The sequence below is a fragment of the Pelophylax lessonae genome (genome assembly GCF_965119305.1).
Source record: "Pelophylax lessonae genome assembly, chromosome: 3".
Classification (NCBI taxonomy): domain Eukaryota; kingdom Metazoa; phylum Chordata; class Amphibia; order Anura; family Ranidae; genus Pelophylax; species Pelophylax lessonae.
In genome coordinates, this window is record NC_138770.1 from 1,935,896 (window position 1) to 1,960,044 (window position 24,149).

Here is a 24,149-nt window from a genome sequence, read left to right on the forward strand (position 1 = left end):
ATATAACTTCTGGATCATCCACCACTCACCATAGGTGATGTCATCACCCAAGTGGGCACTTTTCACAAGATTGCACCTGGATCACTTTCTTTTATGAACTCTACTGTTGCTTTATTTGCACCTGGATTATTTACTATAGTTATCAACTTTTTTACCAGCCCTATTATGTTTTAATCTAATATATACACATCTTTTTTATATATACTATTGTATTTATATATCACTGCCACTTTTTACTTGGATTCACTCTTGCTGTCACCCAGTCAGTTCTAGATGACCATCACTGGTATCACACTACAGTGTTTGTAGTAGCACTACCAAGCACCTTATTCTGATTTTATTTACAGCACATGTATCATCATCTATTGCTTTATGATAAATTGGTTATATCACTCTAGTTTTACTTAATCCATTAGTGTCACCTAATTATTATTGTAGGATTGTCACTGCAGTCACGTCATAATATTTACAAAAGCACCACTTAAGCACCTTATACGGAGACCCTGTTTACAGCACTGAAGTCACTTTTTAGTTATTTCGTGTATATCACCGTAGTCCTACTATACCTGTGTATTATATATACCATCTATTGACCTACTGTTATACTGTATGTATTGGATGAGCGCAGCTTCACTATTGTATTGTTCCTTGGGTGAACTTTCCCCCCAGGCCTAAGGCTGTGAGCCCACCCCTGAGTGTAATTCTCACCGCAGTTCCTGCAGAGTACAGTCAGGATGTCGGAGTCCATCACACAGAAGTTTTATTCCAGAGTCTTGCAGATCATTATATGATAAATCCAGTGTGGTGAGAGATCGGTTCGTGATAAGAATGGAACGGAAATTATCACAGCAAGAGGAAGTCAAACCACATCTATACAACCTGCAAAGACAAATACAGACACAGTAGAGTATACTAGGGAAATCACCCAAAACTCTTAGGGTTTTGTCGTCACAAATCTAATAGAAAAGAAAAAACGGAAGAAAGTAATGATATCCCTTTATCAAGGTGAGAGAAGTCAGTAAATTCTACTTATAATAGGGCCTGACTTAGGGGGAACGCAAGGCAAAACTTGGTTAGGAAATGATCCCTAAGTCTTTTGTGAAGTCAGACATCTACAGATAGAAATAATAGCACAGACAGACATGAAGCTGAAAAGTACATATATTACAATCAATCAAAGCAGACTTATTCCTGGTCAGGGTCAGGATCTGAACCCAAAACCTCAGGGCCAGGATCTGAACCCAAAACCTCTGCTGCGCCTGGCAGTAGATCTTCTTGCTCATCCACCTGAAATACTGGACAGCCCCCTCTCTGATTCTTTGGACAAACATAGTTTCTATATTGTTTAAACTCCTTTCTCCTACCATCAACTTTCGAATTAAGCCGTGCCTTTACACTTCCTGTTTTCCAGATTATTGTGCTCACTCGAGCCACTATATCACTGTTTTCACTTCTACTGCCATCCCTTTCTTCACTACCAATCAATGCTGACCTTGACTTGTTCTTTGACTATGCTTCCACTTCATCCCAGCCTGCATCAGCTTGTTACTGACCTTTGTCTTGTTTACCGTCTAAGCTTTTGCTTGATCCCTACCTACTATATCTCTACTGGACCCTGGCTTAATCACCTCCTAGTGGGGCGACCCTAAAGGAATGCAACCTGGTACTTACAGTACATGCAACAAAACCCATCTCCACCATCAGGAGCTCTGCTGAATACAGGTGATTGCTTAGATCCCACACCTCAGGTGAGCCTGTGTCATCTGCCAGGGTCACCTGCTTCTGTACTTAACCTGCTGGTCTGTGGGTGCCTCTATAGCTTTACCTCCTGGTCTCCAAGTCTGACCCCTGACCATGACAATCATGATGCACCACCTTCAGAGTGCACATACTTGCAAAAATTTGTGTGAGCCAGAGTCTGTCTCTGTACGCCAAAAGAGAGTTGGCTTTCAATAGTTCCACTTTCATAAAATATGAACTGTCTGTATTTCATTTTGAATTTGGTGCATTTATTGGGCCATGTAACAATGGACATGGACAATGTGAAAGGGTCATTTAAAAACTACTTAATTTGGTGCACAAGTCGCTGTAAGAACTAAAAGTGTAGAACAAAAAACTCTGGTCCGACCGCATCTGGAGTATTCTGTCCAGTTCTGGTCGCCAATCCTCAGGAGGGATGTGTTGGAGCTGGAGAGAGTACAGAGAAGGGCAACTAAACTAATTAGGGGATTGGAGGACCTTGATTATGAGGAGCGTCTGCAATCGCTTGATTTATTCTCCCTGGAGAAGAGACGCTTGAGGGGGGACATGATAGCAATTTTTAAATATCTCAATGGGGATCTCGGCTTAGAAAAAAAGCTGTTCAGTCGCAGGGATTGCATGAGGACTCGGGGGCATGCAATGCGATTAGAGGAGAAGCGTTTTAACCTCAGGCAACGTGGGGGGTTCTTTACTGTTAGGGCTACAAGATTGTGGAATTCTCTACCACAAGAGGTGGTTTCTGTGGGAAGTATGGTGGCTTTGAAAAGACTATTAGACGTACATCTCAAGGATCAGAACATTCAGGGGTATGAGGGATGATTACAGTCACACACACCTACAAAGGTTGAACTGGATGGACTATTGTCTTTATTCAACCTCACCTACTATGTAACTATGTAATAAGAGGGATTAATGCCAGAAAAGTGGGGCAGCAGCCCCCCAGTACATGTAAATGTAAGCATAGTACAGACATATGTGTGACTTCTGTATTCAGTTCTTCAGAGGAAGAGCAAGAAACTGTGAGAATTATGAAGAAGAACTCACCTGTTCTCTATTCTGACAAACAATGATCTGATATTCTACACAAGGGCTGCCAAGGAGAAAAGCTCCCACTTTACTTTCAAAGATTTTTATTAAGTTTTAACAAAACAAAAGCCATCAACAGATAACAGCATTTAGCCATATAAATTGGTAGGTAACATACAGAAAGCTTCACCATACAAGTTAAAACATGTGGAGTGAAAAATGTCATCCATATAAACAACAATACAGGTAAAGAGGCTCCTATGGAGGAAGAGCAAAGCGAGTAAAAGTAGAACATCATGCAATAGGGGGAGACCCTCCTGACCCCCAGGCAACCCCAATGGGATCACAATCTGTCGCCCGGAAAGCCAGGAAAGACCCCACCCAAATAAGTGATCAGTAGCAGACTGAAGGAGCTCAGAAAGCAGAATTGTGAAGCCGGTTTGGATGAGAATCATGACAATTTAGGTAATTCGCTAAGGTCACTGGTGAGAGGCACAAATCATAAGAGCGGTAACGTCTGTGCACCGATTAGAAGCATAAGTAGTATTTTTAGAAAAAGGTCCATGTAGAAGGGAGACCATAGGAGAGCAGGATCAACTGGAATTCTGGTATGATTACTCAAACAAAAATAGATACCTACCAATGGGGGTAAAGAATGGACAGAGAGACAAACGGGATAGCAGAAGAGAAGGAAAGGGGAAGGGGGGAGGAGTAACAGTGGGATACATATACGCCCCGGAGGTCCCAAGAGCCACTAACAGGGTGAGATAGAACCCTAAAGCTCCCACTTTAGGATCTCTATTGTCTCCCCACTCTTTCATCTCTGATAATCTGCAGATAGTGGAAGGGACAGAATGTCAGCAAGGAGATGACATCTAAAGTCTCGGGGAAAAGTCTCCAATCAGACAATATAAGACCTACAACTCATATCATGTAGTGTATGTTATAGAATACAGGGCATGTTCTCTCCAATACGTGGGATAGACCACCTGACCTTTACACCTCCAGGTTGGTAAACACTTTTGTGATGTAGCCAATATGAGATCCAAACAATTGTCTAATGTTTCCAGACCCTTCAGAGGTGTCCATGGAGGGACAGGACCCCCTTTTGTTTTTGTAGAATAGAAAGGGTGATTTCATCAGATAGAGGCGGTGATTAACACTGAAATTTATTAGGGCCGGAGGTGTGGTGGATCTCAGCCTCAACCATCGCTGGGATCTCCACCTCACATGACTTGTAAGTTGGTATTTGATTTTTGATTATTATTGATGGTAATAATTTGTATAATCCTATATTTGTGTGTTCCTGTATTATATTTATCTCATTTCATTGTGTACTCAATTTCCATTTCATTACATGAACATAGATCTACTTATTATGTTTTATGTTTAATTAATGTTATTGTAACCCCGTTCGTGGCTGTGTGAGGTTGGGGGGCATCTATTGGGGCATTGAACCTAACAGACAGCTATGGCTAAGGCCTGAATGGCGGAAACACTCAGTTTCTCCGTTTAGCTTATTTTAGCCTCAAGTAAGAATAAATTGACATTTTTATTTTGGAACCTCACCATGATTAGGACTTCTTATTATAAATATTTCATTGTGGATAACAATCAAGATACAATAGGATGGACTGCACAGCTCTACATAGTATATTATGTGGTTGTGGAGGGACTCTAGAGGGGGTTATATGAACTTTATACCTGATCATTTCTATTAGTGATGGGGGATGGGCAGATTTCCAGGATTTATACCTACTATCCTACAGAAGTTAGACATCGACAGATGAGATTTCTGAAATATGAATAGTTTTGGTTATGGGGCGGCCTTATGTACAGAAGTGTGGATTGTCTTATGTCTTTGCCTCCAGAGGAATGTATTGTGTTTTCTGGAATGGGGGGGGGGGGGGGGCAGATTGCTGAAACCCACCTGCGGGGCTTCCCTAAATATTTTTGTGAATTGTAAAGATGGATTGATCCACAGTGTCTGCAGCTACAGAGGTCAGTGAGGACATGTTTTGAAGCATATTTACTGCTTGTGAAGAATATGGATATCCATTCCATATGTACATAGTCTGGTCACCAGTGCTTTAAGTGAGCCGGTATGCACTGGTACTCAGTACCGCCACTTCCAAATATGGCTCTTGAGCATACCGTCACCTCTCCGTGCGCCTTAGCGTACCAGTATGCTCATTTTGGACATCTGTGCCCTCAATTGCCCCCCCCCCAAGAATATTTCCCACTCCAGAGCCAGACCAGTCACCACCAGTGAGTCCCCCTGCTCCGGAGTACCAGCCCAGGCCAGGGGGGGTGCTCTGTGGGGACCCTGATGTGGGGTGGGGGGGGAATTTATAGGCTATAATAGAGTTACCGGCACCTCTTTTGGGCCACTTAAAGCACTGCTGGTCACAGATCTACTTTAAGGGGAACTCTGAATCCCATGGATGACATTACAAAGAGAAAGATTTCCAAAGAGAGAGGAAAAGACATGAGAAGAGGACGGGTGATAGAAGATTCTACATCAGTGAAGATGGAGGACACCCAGAGATATAAGGAAACACTGAGAGACGGGAACAATCACAAGACGTCACATGTCCTGATCACTGCAGGATCACAGATTTCTCTTACTGTAATTCCTGGATTTTACTCTCCGGGTTAATCAGCCAGGAAAGATTATCAGGCTTTATTTTATCTTCTGAAGAGGAGGACGCTTCTTCATCCTCTGCTTTATCCTCTCCCGAACAATCCTTACTGGAAATAGTACAAAACTGAAATCTAAAATGTAATAATAATATAATAATTACCACCAACAGTGTATGACCTATGACAACAAGAATAAAAATGTAACACCCAACATTTCCCTTCCACATGGCTTGCCTTCCCTCCAGCTCTACAGTCTCACGCTGGACCTGATGAGGACTAATTATTAGTAGCTATGAGCAGCCTTTGAAGTCACACTCCAGACAAAGCTTTATATATATTGTGACAGGTCAAGACTCTGTCACAGTGAAAGTGGTCATTTAAAGGATGCAGAGTGTGCACATTGGCTCTGTGCAGGACTACAGAGCGTAGATGTGCAGCAGTGGAGAAGACTGCTTTTGCAGCTTTCTCCAGGTTTTGGTATACCTGGATGGGGCTCTGTAGTTTGGAGATTTCATAGTGTCTTGGGAGGGACGGAATCTCCCAGTCTGTGTGCCCTTATAATGAGGGTCTACGAAGACCTCAAGGCTCCCAATTAGAGACCCCTCCACCCAAGGGAGACAGGTGGTCTCCAGTAGTCGGAGAGGCTGCATGTGGCAGCCAAAGCCTGAGTGTTTGTAGGAGACAGTAAAGGACCTGGGGACAGAAGAGCGGTGTACGTCAGTGTGGAGCCGTGTGCATTAGTGTGAAATTTTCGTCCACACTAAAGGAATCTGTGGTCTGTGTGACCAGCACCAAGAGCAGAGGTAGTGCTACAGCGAGAGAGCCAGGTGGGCTAGCACTTTCAGTTTGATATATTTTTACTGAAGAAGAACCCCTGCGTGGGAAACTATGTTATGGACTTTCCTTATTGTTTTAATAAAAATGGGCTGCCATGCCCTTAAACCACACTCCTGACTACAGTGAATCACTGAAAAACGCATCTGCCACTGAGCTAATGGTCCCCCGTGTTACAATATAAATATATATATATATATATATATATATATAAGTATCTCACAAAAGTAATTACCCCCCCCCCCCTCACATTTTTGTAAATATTTTATTCTATCTTTTCATGTGACAACACTGAAGAAATGACACTTTGCTACAATGTAAAGTAGTGAGTGTACAGCTTGTATAACAGTGTAAATTTACTGTCCCCTCAAAATAACTCAACACACATCCATTAATGTCTAAACCACTGGCAACAAAAGTGAGTACACCCCTAAGTGAAAATGTCCAAATTGGGCCCAAAGTGTCAATATGTTGTGTGGCCAACATTATTTTCCAGCACTGCCTTAACCCTTTTTGGGCATGGAGTTCACCAGAGCTTCACAGGTTGTCACCGGAGTTCTCTTCCCCTCCTCCATGATGACATCACAGAGCTGGTGGATGTTAGAGACCTTGCGCTCCTCCGTCTGTTTGAGGATCCCCACAGACGCTCAATAGGGTTTAGGTCTGGTGACATGCTTGGCCAGTCCATCACTTTTACCCTCAGCTTCTTTAGCAAGGCAGTGGTCATCCTAGTGGTGTGTTTGGGGTCGTTATAATGTTGGAATACTGCCCTGCGGCCCAGTCTCTGAAGGGAGGGGATCATGCTCTGCTTCAGTATGTCACAGTACATGTTGGCATTCATGGTTCCCTCAATGAACTGTAGCTCTCCAGTGCCGGCAGCACTCATGCAGCCCCAGACCATGACACTCCCACCACCATGCCTGACTGTAGGAAGACACACTTGTCTTTGTACTCCAAACTGTTTGCGGGCTTTCTTGTGTATCATCTTAGAAGAGGCTTCCTTCTGGGATGACAGCCATGCAGACCAATTTGATGCAGAGTGTTTAGCGTATGGTCTGAGCACTGACAGGCTGACCCCCCACCCCCCCTTCAACCTCTGCAGCAATGCTGGCAGCACTCATACGTCTATTTCCCAAAGACAACCTCTGGATATGACGCTGAGCACGTGCACACAAATTCTTTGGCCAACCATGGTGAGGTCTGTTCTGAGTGGAACCTGTCCTGGTAAACCGCTGTATGGTCTTGGCCACCGTGCTGCAGCTCAGTTTCAGGGTCATGGCAATCTTTTATATGCCATTTTATGTAGAGAAACAATTCTTTTTTCAGATCCTCAGAGAGTTCTTTGCCATGAGGTGCCATGTTGAACTTCCAGTGACCAGTATGAGAGAGTGAGAGAGATAACACCAAATTTAACACACCTGCTCCCCATTCACACCTGAGACCTTGTAACACTAACAAGTCACATGACACCAGGGAGGTAAAATGGCTAATTGGGTCCAATTTGGACATTGTCACTTAGGTATGTACTCACTTTTGTTGCCAGTGGTTTAGACATTAATGGCTGTGTGTTGAGTTATTTTGAGGGGACAGTAAATTTACACTGTTATACAAGCTGTACACTCACTACTTTACATTGTAGCAAAGTGTCATTTCTTCAGTGTTGTCACATGAAAAGATGGAATAAAATATTTACAGAAATGTGAGGGGTGTACTCACTTTTGTGAGATACTGTATATATAGGGTCTCCAGCCTACCTACACAGGGGTATCCATTCATTGACAGTTTCTGAAAAACCATGAAACACCACTTTGGTTCCAAATATAAAATGTCCAGGTATTCCCATCTCCACCCACTTCTGTGGGCAATTGTCCCCTTCAATGTTGGGATGATGAAGTCACACTCCTAGCATTATTTCCATCTCTTTGGCCTCTGAACACAAATCTTTCCCTCCATTGGCTGGACACACCCATTCCTGCCGACCAATGAATCCCTGGCAGATCATACAGGACTCGGCAGGAGGAGAGCAATATGTCAGGTGGCACCACTGCTGAACACTGGACAAACTCTACGAGGTGCAGACACTCTGGGGAAGTCATAGAATCTATTGATTGGACATAATATCACATACTGGGGGGGGGCTATGAAGTCATATTTGAGGGATTGCAGGCATTATTTCACCCCACTGGTCATCTCACCCCCATACAGTTTTAGGGGAACCCTCTATATGTGTACTGATAATAAGAAGACCCCCTATAATCCTTTTTATGTTAGGGGTCTGTGCTGAATATTGGAAGATTGGAAAAGGGAGACATGAAGAGGGAACCTTTTCGGCCTGTGTCTGTACTCCCTCCAATAATGGAGGAAGATATTTCCAGGGAGAGAAGATTGCATTTGTAGTGGAGGAAAGGGTTTTAAGGTGGAGGAATCCTCTAATCTCCCATTTCCCCCACATTTCTAAACAAAGGAGTTGGAGTAACTCTGTGGATTGTAGGTTTCTCCAGAAGAAAAAAATCTCCTTTTATTACCACTACGGCTGGAACTATTATGGTGCGGCAGTATAAAGATGTACACAAGGCCATGGACACAATGGATGTTAGAAGCGTATCTAGAAATGTGACAGCCAGTTCTACTTCTTATAGAACTCCCCCCCTTCCTTTTAAAACCCCTCCTCTTCCATGTACAACTCTTCCCCTTATCTTGTAGAACCCCTCCCTCTTTCTTGTAGAGCCCCTTCCTTGTAGAAACCCTCCCCTTTCTTTGTAGAATCCTTCCCTCTACCTTGTAGAAACCCCTCAACTTTCCTTGTGAAACCCCTCCCCTTCTTTGTAGGACCCCTACCCCTTTCATGTAGAACCCCTCCCCCTTCCTTGAAAAACTCTCTCTAGGAACAAAAAAAGGAAAAAAACCTAAAAAATATATTAAAAAATAAATAAAAATTAAAGACCCCCACCACACACACGCACGCACGCATGCACACACGCACACACATCCACCACAGGTCATGTACACTCCTTTTGTAAAAAACATTCTGGGTTTCTCAATACCCAGAGGTAGAGAAATAATTTCCGGCCTCCTTTAGGGTAACTCTCGATTGATGAGCTGTAAAGACTTTTAGTATATTGGTTATCAGGATGTTGGATGTCGTAGTTTTTTACCATTTCACAAGTAATCCCACTTTGGACAGATTTGTTATTTATTAACTCCTCACAGTCTCATCATTTATATTTAATGGAGAGTTTGAAGATTATATCATGTTTGTGTGCACTAAAATCATTTTATAGAAAATGTGTGGTGTGAATATCTTGATTGTACAAAAAAATCACAAATAATACCCATAATGTTTGTAATATGTGTGAAAAGTCAGTTTTTATCTGTTGCCTTTAACCACTTTCTGCCTGTGTTATAGCCGAAAGACCGCTACAGTGTGGGCTTCCAGTGCGGAGAGGGTGCCAATAGATGTCCTTCCTTGATCGTGAGCAAACAAGAAAAAATAGTGGGGTGATAAATGCGCTGTCACGTATGTATCCGAGTGGGAGGATTCCTCTAATATGCCGCAGCTCATTATAAATAAATAAATATATAGTGACTCTGAGATTCGGATTCAATCCGATTCTATATGCAGCCAACTCTAGTATTAATCACTAAATACCAATAAACAATAAGAAAGGCACAATGAGTCGGCGCACGATAGAAGAGATCTCAGCAAAGACTCTGACCAAGTCTACCAATGTCAGAATTGCAGCGAGACTTCTCAAGATATAGGAGGATGCTGAAGAAAAAAAGGGGGTCTCACTAATTATAACAATATATAGACAGACCAGATAAATAAATCAGAAGTCAGCAGGTATAAAAAACATATATGATCCAACTCTTGCAAACTAATTCGATTCCTTTAAAATCCTTAAAAAAATCCCTATATCTGTCTGAAGTGTATGAAGGTGGGAAGTAAATCCTACTTGTAGACAACTTTCATCAGGTCCATCTATAAGCAACGGAGGTATAAGACGACATATATGATGCAAATCTTTAAAAAAACAAAATCCGATTCCTTGACACTAAAAAATTCTAAAATCTTAATTCCCAGTAGAGTAAAAACGCCTCCTTTTCTAAAAACGACACATAAAGATGAAACGGCCTTGATAATCGCAACAGCCAACTGAATCGCAGTAATACACAAATAGATCAGAAGTGGTGCATGTGTAACCAAATAAATATATATAAAGTGCTAAGATGAATCAATAAATAATTGACATAAAATAATCAAATATCAATAAATATCTAAAAGTGTATATCAAATTCGTGTATAATCCTGATGAATAATTAAAAGTGCAATATATCAATCTGGTGCAGTGATCAAAGATAGAAATAAAATAAAAATAAAATAAAATTATCAATAATAGTCCATGTGCATAAAAGGTATATATATATATATATAAACAAATCTTTGTGCAAATGATGATCCGTGTGCGGTGAATACAGTTGGTGCAGTGATAAAAATAAAGTTCATCCGTGCACAATTAATAGGTGACAATTAGTGATTTTCTAAGGCACTATTGTGAATATCCCGCGCTGTGATCCAGAGGGAGCCGTGATAGTATAGGCGCAGTGGCCGCTCACCTCACTGCACTTTAATAGGCACTTTAAGCTGGTCTCTCCCCTAGGGGTGAACTGCTGGGTTATTCAGCACGGGATACTCCAACCTCCACTCTGTACTCCACAGTTATCGGTTCCAGATTATCTCCAAACAGTACCAGTGTGTCCCAGAAAAAGAGAATAATCCCCAATCGTGAAGTATGTAAAAACTGTCTTTATTATGTAAAGCAAAGAAATACACTCACATTTAAAACAAATTGTATAGGCAGAGACGATATAATGTTGCCGCACTCTTGCGGTGTTGATTCCCGGGTCCTTCCGGTTACACTGAGTGGAGGAATCTCCATACACTGAGTGGAGGAATCTCCATACACTGAGTGGAGGAATCCCCATATACTGAGTGGAGGAATCTCCATACACTGAGTGGAGGAATCTCCATACACTGAGTGGAGGAATCTCCATACACTGAGTGGAGGAATCCCCATATACTGAGTGGAGGAATCTCCATACACTGAGTGGAGGAATCTCCATACACTGAGTGGAGGAATCCCCATACACTGAGTGGAGGAATCTCCATACACTGAGTGGAGGAATCCCCATACACTGAGTGGAGGAATCTCCATACACTGAGTGGAGGAATCCCCATACACTGAGTGGAGGAATCTCCATATACTGAGTGGAGGAATCTCCATACACTGAGCGGAGGAATCTCCATACACTGAGTGGAGGAATCCCCATACACTGAGTGGAGAAATCTCCATACACTGAGTGGAGGAATCCCCATACACTGAGTGGAGGAATCTCCATATACTGAGTGGAGGAATCTCCATACACTGAGTGGAGGAATCTCCATACACTGAGTGGAGGAATCCCCATAGACTGAGTGGAGGAATCTCCATACACTGAGTGGAGGAATCCCCATACACTGAGTGGAGGAATCCCCATACACTGAGTGGAGGAATCCCCATACACCGAGTGGAGGAATCTCCATACACTGAGTGGAGGAATCTCCATACCCTGAGTGGAGGAATCTCCATACCCTGAGTGGAGGAATCTCCATACACTGAGTGGAGGAATTCCCATACACTGAGTGGAGGAATCTCCATACACTGAGTGGAGGAATCTCCATACACTGGGCGGAGGAATCTCCATACACTGAGTGGAGGAATCTCCATACACTGAGTGGAGGAATCCCCATACACTGAGTGGAGGAATCCCCATACACTGAGTGGAGGAATTCCCATACACTGAGTGGAGGAATCTCCATACACTGGGCGGAGGAATCTCCATACACTGAGTGGAGGAATCTCCATACACTGGGCGGAGGAATCTCCATACACTGAGCGGAGGAATCTCCATACACTGAGTGGAGGAATCTCCATACACTGAGTGGAGGAATCCCCATACACTGAGTGGAGAAATCTCCATACACTGAGTGGAGGAATCCCCATACACTGAGTGGAGGAATCTCCATATACTGAGTGGAGGAATCTCCATACACTGAGTGGAGGAATCTCCATACACTGAGTGGAGGAATCCCCATAGACTGAGTGGAGGAATCTCCATACACTGAGTGGAGGAATCCCCATACACTGAGTGGAGGAATCCCCATACACTGAGTGGAGGAATCCCCATACACCGAGTGGAGGAATCTCCATACACTGAGTGGAGGAATCTCCATACCCTGAGTGGAGGAATCTCCATACCCTGAGTGGAGGAATCTCCATACACTGAGTGGAGGAATTCCCATACACTGAGTGGAGGAATCTCCATACACTGAGTGGAGGAATCTCCATACACTGGGCGGAGGAATCTCCATACACTGAGTGGAGGAATCTCCATACACTGAGTGGAGGAATCCCCATACACTGAGTGGAGGAATCCCCATACACTGAGTGGAGGAATTCCCATACACTGAGTGGAGGAATCTCCATACACTGGGCGGAGGAATCTCCATACACTGAGTGGAGGAATCTCCATACACTGGGCGGAGGAATCTCCATACACTGAGCGGAGGAATCTCCATACACTGAGTGGAGGAATCTCCATACACTGAGTGGAGGAATCTCCATACACTGAGTGGAGGAATCCCCATACACTAAGTGGAGGAATCTCCATACACTGAGTGGAGGAATCTCCATACACTGAGTGGAGGAATCCCCATACACTGAGTGGAGGAATCCCCATACACTGAGTGGAGGAATTCCCATACACTGAGTGGAGGAATCTCCATACACTGGGCGGAGGAATCTCCATACACTGAGTGGAGGAATCTCCATACACTGAGCACATCTCTTCTCACATTATTCCCTCTTCTGATCCAATCTTCTTAGGGATATTTTATCTTAGGATGGAATGTTAGGGAATGTTACATCTACCCCGTGAAAGGCAACAGATAGCAACCGACATTTCATACACATTACAAACATTGCTGGGATTCTTGGTGATTTCTGTGCTAGCTCCAAAACATTTACACAGTTTTTTTTATAAATGATGGACCCCATAATGTGTTTTAAGTTTTATAAAATTTTGCACAAATATCATACAGCATAAAAATACGAAGACGCTCCTTTTCTTCCCCAGATCCTCTTTAAAGCGGAAGTTCCGGCCACAAAATCGACATAGTTGATTTTGGGCCATCCGCTTTCTTCTAGGTCACCTGAAAAAGAAATTACAATTTTTATTTTTTTTTTACTTACCTTGTAATTGCAGAAAAATATACTCACCTTTCTTCCACTTCCTCCCTCGGCACTGTGGCCCGCGCCGTCACTTCCACTTTGCAATGATTCCTGGGAGCTGAACGTCATCGCTCCCAGGAATCAATGCGCCTGCACCGGCCCTGGCGTCAGTTCCGGTGCGCGCGTCATACCTTGCTAAACAGCTTCTGGGCATACCCAGAAGCTGTGCAGGGATGACGCTGCAGACCCGGAAGTGACGGCGGGGCCGGTGCAGTGCATCGTGGGACCAAAGAGGATGGAAGAGGACGCAGAAGAGGATCGCACTGGCTTCAAGCTGCCCACACCTGAGATGGCAGCGCTGGAGAAGAAATTTTCAAGGTAAGTATTTCTTCTAAAAGGTAAGTACGAACTGGGACAGATCAGAGGCTATCCATTGTGGAATGTACCAACCCTGACTGTCCCGGGGGTATGTCCATTGAAATTTATTTTTGTGGCCGGAACTCTGCTTTAAGAAGATGTGAAGTTCTGAGGGTTTTTAGTAAATGAAGATGAAATTTTATCATGTGTAATAATTGATAAATGGTATAATTGAGTGGCAGTAAAAGAGGTAATATAATGTAAATGATGGGATTTATCCCAGACATTGTAGAAGGTGATATGTGGAGAACCACCATTTAGGGCTGAGGAAAGTAAGAGTTCCCAGGACTTCTAACAAGTGTGGTAGATGGAGAAGATGTCTGATAATCACCGTTCTACTGCATGCAGGTTCCTGACCATTCTCTGAGTTCAGTTAGGAGATCCTCACACTCACTTACCTGACCTTCTGACACCTCTGTAGGAATGGCGATAGAATTTTCTGGCACTCTGGATCCACAGTGAGTGAATGAAAATATAAAGACTGAAAGCTTTTACTCTTCAAAGTCTTCAAGCAATAGCTGAACTGCTTGGAATAATTCCTGTCCATCCACATGTGACCAGTATTTGAGCCGAACAGCTCCAGACTTGAACAACCAGACACCACTCTCCTGATGAAGTCCTCATCCTGAGTCTCATACAGACAGAAGATGGTATGAGTATAGAAGGTCTTATTGAGGTCTCCTGATGAAGTCCTCATCCTGAGTCTCATACAGACAGAAGATGGTATGAGTATAGAAGGTCTTATTGAGGTCTCCTGATGAAGTCCTCATCCTGAGTCTCATACAGACAGAAGATGGTATGAGTATAGAAGGTCTTATTGAGGTCTTTCATGGCCCATTTTCTCATTGCAGGTCTGGCTCGGAGTGAGATGGGGATGCCTGTGCTTTCTGAGAATGTCTTCACCTGCTTTTTATTTAAGAGACCAAACAGGAATTGTACAGCTAATGCTAAATGTGGGTATTCTGAACTGAAGCCAAAGAGTGATTCCCCTTTACAGATCTTCGGGAGGAAAGTACCATTTATAAATCCAAACCTATCATCCAGCCCATAGTACAGAGCAGCAAGGAACTCCTGTACACTCAGGTGGATGAAGCTGTAGCAGGTCTGGGTGCGGACGTCCCAATGAAAGATGTTCTCATTCAGAAATACAGACTCCACCTCATCCAGAGAAAGTCCATGTCTTTCTAGATCTTTCTTCTCAAATAGGATTTGTTGGTTGAAAACTCCCTGATTGGCCAGAGCACACAGTTTCTTCAGACAGCTTTTTTTCCTACATACAGACAGTCCCTTTTTGCTGTGATGGGTTAGTGAAACCTCCAAGTAGAGAAGGTAAATTGAAGTCATCGTATTGCACTGAATTAAACCCAAATCCTTCTTTATTTCTTGTTTCATTACAGTGCACACAACCCAGCATGTGATGGGGATGGCACACATGGTGTACAGAACTTCATTGTCTTTTATTATACTGAGAACCTTGTCTGCATCTTCTTTATTTCCAAAGAATTTATGGACATATTCTTCTTGAGCGTCTGTTGTAAATCCCTGAATTTCCACATTGCGAGAATCTTTGATGAGTGTGTTAAGTTTGTCCATGGCCAGTGACCTCGTGGTGATGATCAGAGAAGATTGTGAGAGCACCTGCTTTCTGAGCAAACTTCGGAGAATTATTTCTATGTGGGTTTCCATAGAAATGTCAGGACTGATCTCAGATTCCTCATCCAGAGTCCACTTCAGTTCATCAAACCCATCAACTAGAAAGAGAAGTCCTCTATGATTTCCAGGATCCTTCAGAATAGACACCAGGTCATCTGAACTCAGACTGCATGCTCTGGATAAAAGTCCCACAAGACTTATGTTTCCAGAGATGGTGTTGATTTCTCTACAGCTCAGATAAAACACAGTCAAACATGTCTTGGTATAGATCCCCAGAGGCCCAGTCCAGCATGATCTTGTTGGAGGTCATTGTTTTTCCAATCCCAGCAGGTCCTTGTAACACCACAATCTTAGGGATGAACCCATCTTCATCAGGGTCAAAGAGGGCCTGGATTGTGGTTGGGGAGTATTTATCAGAAGGTCTTTTCTCCATGGTCTGTAGAAGTTCTCTGCCAGAACTCCTTATCTCTTGTTCTTTTACCTCTTTATTCTTGGCTCCAATTCTCATGAATAACTCTGTGAATATTTTCTGTAGATGAACAGCCTCCCCCATACAGGAATTATATTCTTTAATCCTCCAAAAGATCTCTTTCATAGACTCGCTGTATTCCTTTTTGCAGACTTTATGAGAGAAAGGAGAATATTTTAATCCTCATACACACATGAAATAGTATTTACAAGACAGAGCTGGAAATATTGTATTCTAAACATAAACTCTAAGAATGGAAAAGAAAATATCCCATGAAACACAAGAGGATTGTGGAAGAAGAAATAACATTCATACGTTATCCAGAATCAAAGAGAACAAAATGTTCAGCCAAAGAACAGAGGAGATCTCGTATCAAACATGAATTTCCTCCTAACCTGTTATTATGTTGTCGTGTGTCATCTTCTTCAATTTGGCTGGAAAGAAAAAAGTATATTTAGGTGGATTCAAAGGACACAAGGCTCAGAACATCAAGCAACACTCATGAAGGTCTTTCTGAAATATAGCCACATATGTGGAGGTTCTATGAGATAGAAAATTGGCTACAATTGTATTTCAATGTCCGGCATGCTGAGTGACTGTGAAGTCATCAGGGGATATTAATCACTTTAGGACTGCTCACGTTGCTGCTACTGCAGCAAGGTGGCAGCCCTGGGTCTAGCGACGTGGACCTACGTCCCTGGATTCCCTGCTGTCTCTGCCAGAGGCTCGCTCCCGGGGAGGAAAGGTGGTGATCACCGTCTCTCTTCCCCGATCGTCAGGTAAAGACCGAGGAAATCCGCCCGCTTGTGTAAACAAAGCAGGCGGATCTTCTCTGTGACAGGCAGGGACAGATCACAGGATTCAGCATAGCTGACCCTGTGATACAACCCCCCCCCCCCACACACACACACGTCAGTAAGCATGAGGCACACATTTAACTCCTTGATCACCAGAAATGTTAACCCCTTCCCTGCCAGTGTCATTATTACAGTGACAGTGCATATTTTTAGCACTGATTACTGTAGTAATGTCACTGGTAACCCCAAAAGTGTCAAAAATCTCAGTTAGGGGTCCGATCTGTCTGCCGCAATGTCGCAGTCCTGCAAAAAAAAAATTGCAGAACACCGCCATTACTAGTAAAAAAAAAAAAAACAATAAAAATGACAAATCTTTCCGGTAGTTAGTAACTTTTGCGCAAACCAATCAAAATACGCTTATTGCAATTTTTTTTTACCAAAAATATGTAGCAGAAAACAAATTGGCCTAAAATGTTCAAAATTTTTGATTTATAAATTTTTTTGGGGGGGATGTTATATATCAGAATGTGAAAAATTTTTTTATTTTTTTTTCAAAATTGTCGCTCTTTTTTTCAAAAATTAAAAATCGCACAGGTGATCAAATACCACCAAAAGAAAGCTCTGTTTGTGGGGGAAGAAAGGATGTAAATTAAATTTGGGTACAGCGTCGCACGACCGCACAATTGTCCATTAAAGTAACGCAGTGCCAGGTCTAACCTTTTTGTATCTTTTGATGACCTGAAGGCCCGTCATGGTGTGTGTAACCGTTTCTTTTTTAAATACTTATTACTACACCATGCCACCCGGGCACAGTTTGCTGGGTTGACCCTGGAGCTCGCGGAATCCCCTGTGGGTTGACCCTGGAGCTTGCGGAATCCCCTGTGGAAAAACTGTTGTCTATCCCAGAGGTAACTAAACTGGTCACTACGTTTTACTCAAGGCTACAGGCGGCTAGTGCCGATCCTTTTAAACTGGCCATGAGCAAGTGGGTCACACTGCTTCCTGAGCTGTCCGAAGAGGGGTAGGATGAGGCCTCTGAGGTGTGCTTCCATGACCTTATTAGTTCTAACCACAGATTCATACAGTTTAAATGTATTCACCATCTGCATTACACACCTCACAAATTGGTCCGTATGGGTGTTGCCCCAGAAGCCACCTGCCTTAGATGTGGTTGTCCTGCAGCAGACCTCCTCCACATGTTCTGGTCTTGCCCCCGTATTAAGTGCTACTGGACGTCTATTTTCGCTTTTTTTAATGATAAACTACACCTGCCGGTCCCACATATACGCCGGAGGTTGGCCTGTTGGGTGTCTTGAATGATTTTGTACCCGTGTACATGCCCGGGCCATGATCCGCATATTACTGTTCTATGCTAGAAAATTATCGTTACATTGGAAAAGTGTGGAACCGCCTACAGTACAGCAGTTCTATGTTATTGTGAGAGGAGATGTACCACTATATAAACTGATCTATAAGAGTAGAGGATGTCCTGGCAAGTTCTCTAAAGTTTGGCAACCCTGGCTTGATGTGGATGATTAGTTTTGGGTGGATACCCCTCTGCCTTCCAGCTTGTCAGCTGAATGAGACCGTGGTGGTTCCATGAGAGTTAAGCCCCGTACACACGTACCGATTGTCGGCCGTTAATATTCGGCCGCCGACCGATCTGCCGATTGTAGGCTTGTTAGTATGATGCTTCCGACAGCAGACAGCGCATTTTCGGCCGAAGAGAATCTGTTGTGCAGACTTTAAAATATTTGTTGGCTGTCACCAGAACGGCCGATTGTTCCCCAGTCAGTACAGATTTCGGCCGACAGACAGCAGATTAGCAAGACTGGGCATGCTCAGAAAAGAAAAGAGACAAGGAAAGTTAACCATCACATGACATCACTTCTGCAGTCGGCTGTTGTTGGCCGACAAAATTAGTGTGCAGTCTTTTGCAGTTTTCAACAGACACGACAGCCCTGGACAAAAGACGGACGATCGTTGTACGTGTGTATGGGGCTTTAAGGATTATATGGTTTTACTAAAGTGTAATGACTGTTCCCCCTTGGGGACTGGACTGTTGAGGGTAGGGGAAGGTGTGTGCATGTGAGTGTGTATGTGTGTGTGAGTCTTTGTCTGTGTCAGCTGTACCTGGCAGGTTGTCTCCCCCGTCTACCTTAGGGTTGGGACCACTTAGGATGCCCTGCTAGGCTTGTCCCACTGTCACCATTACGGTTCCTATGACACCCTGTTTTTGAGGTCCCCTTATCCCTCCCTTCCCCCCTTGGCCTCGTTGGCCAGTTGTTGAATTATCTTATAAACACCTTTCAAAGTAACGCAGTGCCGAATCGCAAAATATGGCCTGGTCAGGAAGGGGGGGGGGGGGTAAAATCTTCCGGTCTTAAAAGTGGTTAAAAATACGCTCATTGAGAATTTTTTTGTCAAAGACATGTAACTAAATACATTTTGGCCTAAATATATGAAAAAAATTGAATATATTGGATATTTTTTAACTGTCAAAGTAGAAAATGTCAATTTTTCCCAAAAGTTTCACAATTTTTTTATTAATATCGCAAAAAATAAAAAGCGCAGAGGTGATCAAATACCACCAAAAGAAAGCTCTGTTTGTGGGGAAAAAAAAGGACGTAAATTTTGTTTGGGTACAGCATTGCATGACCGCGCAATCCTCAGTTAAAGTCATGCAGTGCCAAGTTGAAAAAAGTGGCCTGGCCATTAAGCAGGAAAATCCTCCGGTCTTAAATTGGTTAATAAAGCAAGTTAGATGGAAATCAGGTTGCCTCTCACTTACAAAAGTCTCTGCAACACACTTTAAGTGTACCTGTGGCCCTGTACATCAGAATTCATAGACAGCCCAGTGCAACAGATTTATTTCAATGTAACATGCACCAGCTGACCCTGGCCTCTGTGTCTCATGGGTCGCAGGTGTTTGACAGGACTTCTGGAGACCTAATCCGAGCCATAATTGTACTGCAGGGCCCGGTGTTCAGTGGCATACCAATAGGGGGGGGCGGGGGGGGCAGTCCGCCCCGGGTGCCACACATTAGGGGGGTGTCAGTGTGTCAGGGAAGATCAGGGTGACACCCGGGGCCGGCCGCCAGACTGCTTCCACCGCGGAGGAGGAGGAACTGTTTAAAGCAGAGAGGATGTGAGAGACTCACTGTCACTCCCGAGCCCTGAATACACAGCGATCGGCGCTGCCGCAGTTTACTATGCTGGTTAATGAGAAGGCGATTGGTTGCTAGGACCGCCTATCAACCAATCACCTGCTCATTAACCAGCATAGTAACTTCTGCAGTTACCGCCGAGGCGCCGATCACTGTGTTTTCAGGGCTCGGGAGTGACAGTGAGTCTCTCACATCCTCTCTGCTTTAAACCATTCCTCCTCCTCCGCTCTCCTCCTAAAAAGGTAGGGGGGGGCGGGGGGGGCTTTGTATTGTAAAGGGGCTATTTTGAGGGGGGGGCTTTGTATTGTAAAGGGGTTATTTTGAGGGGGGGCGGGGGGGCTTTGTATTGTAAAGGGGTTATTTTGAGGGGGGGGGCGGGGGGGCTTTGTATTGTAAAGGGGTTATTTTGAGGGGGGGCGGGGGGGCTTTGTATTGTAAAGGGGTTATTTTGAGGGGGGGGTGACTTTGTATTGTAAAAGGGTTCTTTTTTTGGGGGGTGGCTTTGTATTGTATAGGGGTTGTATGGGGGGGGCTTTGTATTGTATAGGGGTTCTATGGGGGGGGGGCTTTGTATTGTATAGGGGTTCTATGGGGGGATTTATTGTAGAGGGGTTCTATTGGTGGGGGCTTTGTATTGTAAAGGGGTTATATTGGGGGGCTGTGTAATGTAAAGGGTTGTATGGGGGATGGGGCTGTGTAATGTAAAGGGTTCCAATGGGGGGCTGTGTAATGTAAAGGGGTCCAGGGGTAAGGGGGCTGTGTAATGTAAAGGGGTCCAGGGGTACAGGGGCTGTGTAATGTAAAGGGGTCCAGGGGTACAGGGGCTGTGTAATGTAAAGGGGTCCAGGGGTAAGGGGGCAGTGTAATGTAAAGGGGTCCAGGGGTACAGGGGCTGTGTAATGTAAAGGGGTCCAGGGGTACAGGGGCTGTGTAATGTAAAGGGGTCCAGGGGTACAGGGGCTGTGTAATGTAAAGGGGTCCAGGGGTACAGGGGCTGTGTAATGTAAAGGGGTCCAGGGGTACAGGGGCTGTGTAATGTAAAGGGGTCCAGGGGTAAGGGGGCAGTGTAATGTAAAGGGGTCCAGGGGTACAGGGGCTGTGTAATGTAAAGGGGTCCAGGGGTAAGGGGGCAGTGTAATGTAAAGGGGTCCAGGGGTAAGGGGGCAGTGTAATGTAAAGGGGTCCAGGGGTAAGGGGGCAGTGTAATGTAAAGGGGTCCAGGGGTAAGGGGGCTGTGTAATGTAAAGGGGTCCAGGGGTACAGGGGCTGTGTAATGTAAAGGGGTCCAGGGGTAAGCGGGCAGTGTAATGTAAAGGGGTCCAGGGGTACAGGGGCTGTGTAATGTAAAGGGGTCCAGGGGTAAGGGGGGCTGTGTAATGTAAAGGGGTCCAGGGGTAAGGGTTCTGTGTAATGTAAAAGGGGGTCTCCATACATTTTACACATGACACGTCAATGTTCGTTGCCTGGGGGGGGGGGGGGTGCCAGATATAGGATCCGCCCCGGGTGCCAAATGCTCTAGGTACGCCCCTGCCTGTGTTAACTGTGCTACAGGCATATAGGAGGATTTGGTGTATGTGTCTCAAACCACCATCTGTGCTCATGTGTAGCAGACAGGAAGGTCTGCAAGGGCTTGGGCAGTTACAGAGTATAGCATAAAGCCCTGAGGGGCCCCATATTTGTGTAAGGGCACTAGCTAAGAGGTCCAGCCATTAGAAGTAAATAGGAGCTTGGCTACACAGTTTGTTACCTAACTTTTTATCTGAAAACGATCTCACCACGAAATGGCCATTACAGACAGGTACTCACCATTAAGTGCCCTCTTCTCCTGGAGGGCATTTGCAGGTCCCATAAGACTGATCAGTGTAAAGACTTTTATCATGACATCAAGAGCCTCTTCTTCTCCATATGTGTCTATCAGGATGTCTTTGGTGGTGATCCAGTCTGCATTTTCTAGTCTTCCTCGGGTGATGGGAAGTTTATCTCCATAGGAGAAATCAGACAATTTGTTCCTAAATTTCTTGAAGTCACATCCTTTCAGATCCTCCAGAGAATATATAATAAGATCCCCGGGGGTTTGTGGGAGAACACCAGCAACAGACCCTGCAGAGAGGACAATCAGCAACCAAAAACATTAATCCTGATTGGACAGTTTCTGACACATGACAGCAGATAAGTCTGTACTGTCAGCCAGAAATACTATAGAAAACATATAAAAGGGAAAGGGACACATACCCCAATATGTCCATATGTACGTTACCCTATCCAGGGATTGGTTTTTGCATGAATATCTCACATGTTGTCTCCTTGATGGTGGAGAAATATTGGGTGCAAACACATACGGGTCTATTTATAAAACATCAGCCTTCATAAATAATCCCCATAATGTGTCTAATATGTTTATTTCCTCTGAATCTAATCCCCATAATGCTGTATTTACCTGATTTTCAAATGATATCCACTAGATAGAGGTGATTATCACAGGAAATAAACCCATTAGACACATTATGGGGATTATTCACAATTGCATCTCTTTATATATATATATACCCCACTAATGTATATATAGGGGGTGACAATGTTTAGATATCATTTAGTCATTTTTTCATAATAGACATGAAGAAACTTTATGTAGCCCTCACCCCCGAAGGGGTGGCAGACTTTCTCCATAAATAGTACAGAAGCTGCTAGTCACACAAACACAATTCCAATCACAATGACAATTCAAAGAGAAGTTCCAGTTTAAAAAAAATAAATTATACTCACCTGCTATGCTGCAGGTGTTCCCCGCTTCTAAAGCGGGCCATAGGCAGTTTGAATCTCGCAGGGACTGGCCAAGATTTGAACCATGTATGGGCAGGCTGATTGTACCCAAGTTGATTGTTTATTCAACTTGGGTACAACCAGCCTGTCAGGTTTTCCATTCCATTATTGCCAGCAGCAATAACTGAGTCTGCTGATTGCTCAGTTCTCTCAGCAGCACAGGCTAAGCTGAGGCTACTTTGAGCTAGTTGCTGGCCCATGCATCTGGGTGGATAAAAAACAATAAAGTCTGGATCTTTCCCGAGCCTGGACCAGCTGAGTGATGTCACAGAACTAACTGCACTCTGTGATCCCCAAGAGAATTACAGCAAAAATAGCATTGGCTATACTTCTCCTTCAACCTCCCTGGCGGTATGATTATTTCAGATTTTAGGTGCTGAAAGCGGTACCATTATTTTGCATGTAATTCTTAAAGACGAGCAGTCCAAACTATTTACATATGATTTTTTTTTACTGTGCGTTCTTCTTTATAACATCTCAGGTATGATAAAGTTTGAAACGCAAAATCATAAATTACAATATAATAAATAACTATAAATAAGTTAAAGTACTGTATATATGTCACGCCGAGCGCTCCGGGTCCTGCGGCTACCCCGTTCCCGTCCGCGGACTCTACACACTAACCTGCCGGGTCCCGTCCTGTCTTCCTCCCGGCGTGCGCGGCCCCGCTCCCTAGGGGGCGCGCGCGCGCCGCTGCACTAAAATTTAAAGGGCCAGTGAACCACTAATTGGTGCCTGGTCCAATCAGTACAAAACATATAAAAACCCACTTCCCCTTCCTGTCCTTGCCGGATCTTGTTGCCTTAGTGCCCTGAGAAAGCGTTTTGTGTATTTTGCCTGCCTGTGTATCTGACCTTCTGCCGTTGCCCCTGACTTTGAACCTTTGCCGCCTGCCCTGACCTTCTGCTACGTCTGACCTTGCCTTTGCCTTGTCCTACTGTACCACGCCTGTATTAGCTGTCCATGAGGTTGAGCCGCTACCGGAGGACACGACCTGGTTGCTGCCGCCGCAGCAAGTCCATCCCGCCTTGCTGCGGGCTCTGGTGAAAACCAGTAGCAACTTAGAACCGGTCCCCTGGTACGGTCCACGCCATTCCCTCACTGACACAGAGGATCCACCCCTAGTGTCTTCATCGGCCGCCAGTCCGGACCCTGACAGTAGATCTGGCCATGGATCCCGCTGATGTGCCGCTGCCTAGTCTCGCTGACCTCACTACCGTGGTTGCCCAGCAGTCCCAGCAGATTGCTCAGCAAGGTCAACAGCTGGCACAGTTGACCACCATGCTGCAGC

The 24,149-nt window shown here is 44.3% G+C and overlaps 3 protein-coding genes across 3 annotated transcripts in view; 1 reads left to right on the forward strand and 2 right to left on the reverse strand.

Moving 5' to 3' along the window:
- LOC309549119 (uncharacterized protein) overlaps window positions 1-24,149 on the reverse strand; it is a 2,919,967-nt gene that overhangs the window by 1,447,873 nt on the left and 1,447,945 nt on the right. The window lies entirely within an intron of this gene.
- LOC309549117 (uncharacterized protein) overlaps window positions 1-24,149 on the forward strand; it is a 4,285,597-nt gene that overhangs the window by 1,337,212 nt on the left and 2,924,236 nt on the right.
- LOC309549130 (NACHT, LRR and PYD domains-containing protein 3-like) overlaps window positions 1-24,149 on the reverse strand; it is a 68,364-nt gene that overhangs the window by 3,959 nt on the left and 40,256 nt on the right. Inside the window, 7 exon segments of the mRNA XM_082249166.1 lie at window positions 709-879; window positions 5,416-5,562; window positions 14,351-14,608; window positions 14,737-15,852; window positions 15,854-16,226; window positions 16,470-16,508; window positions 21,845-22,138. Coding sequence (XP_082105292.1) covers window positions 709-879; window positions 5,416-5,562; window positions 14,351-14,608; window positions 14,737-15,852; window positions 15,854-16,226; window positions 16,470-16,508; window positions 21,845-22,138 — 2,398 coding nt within the window.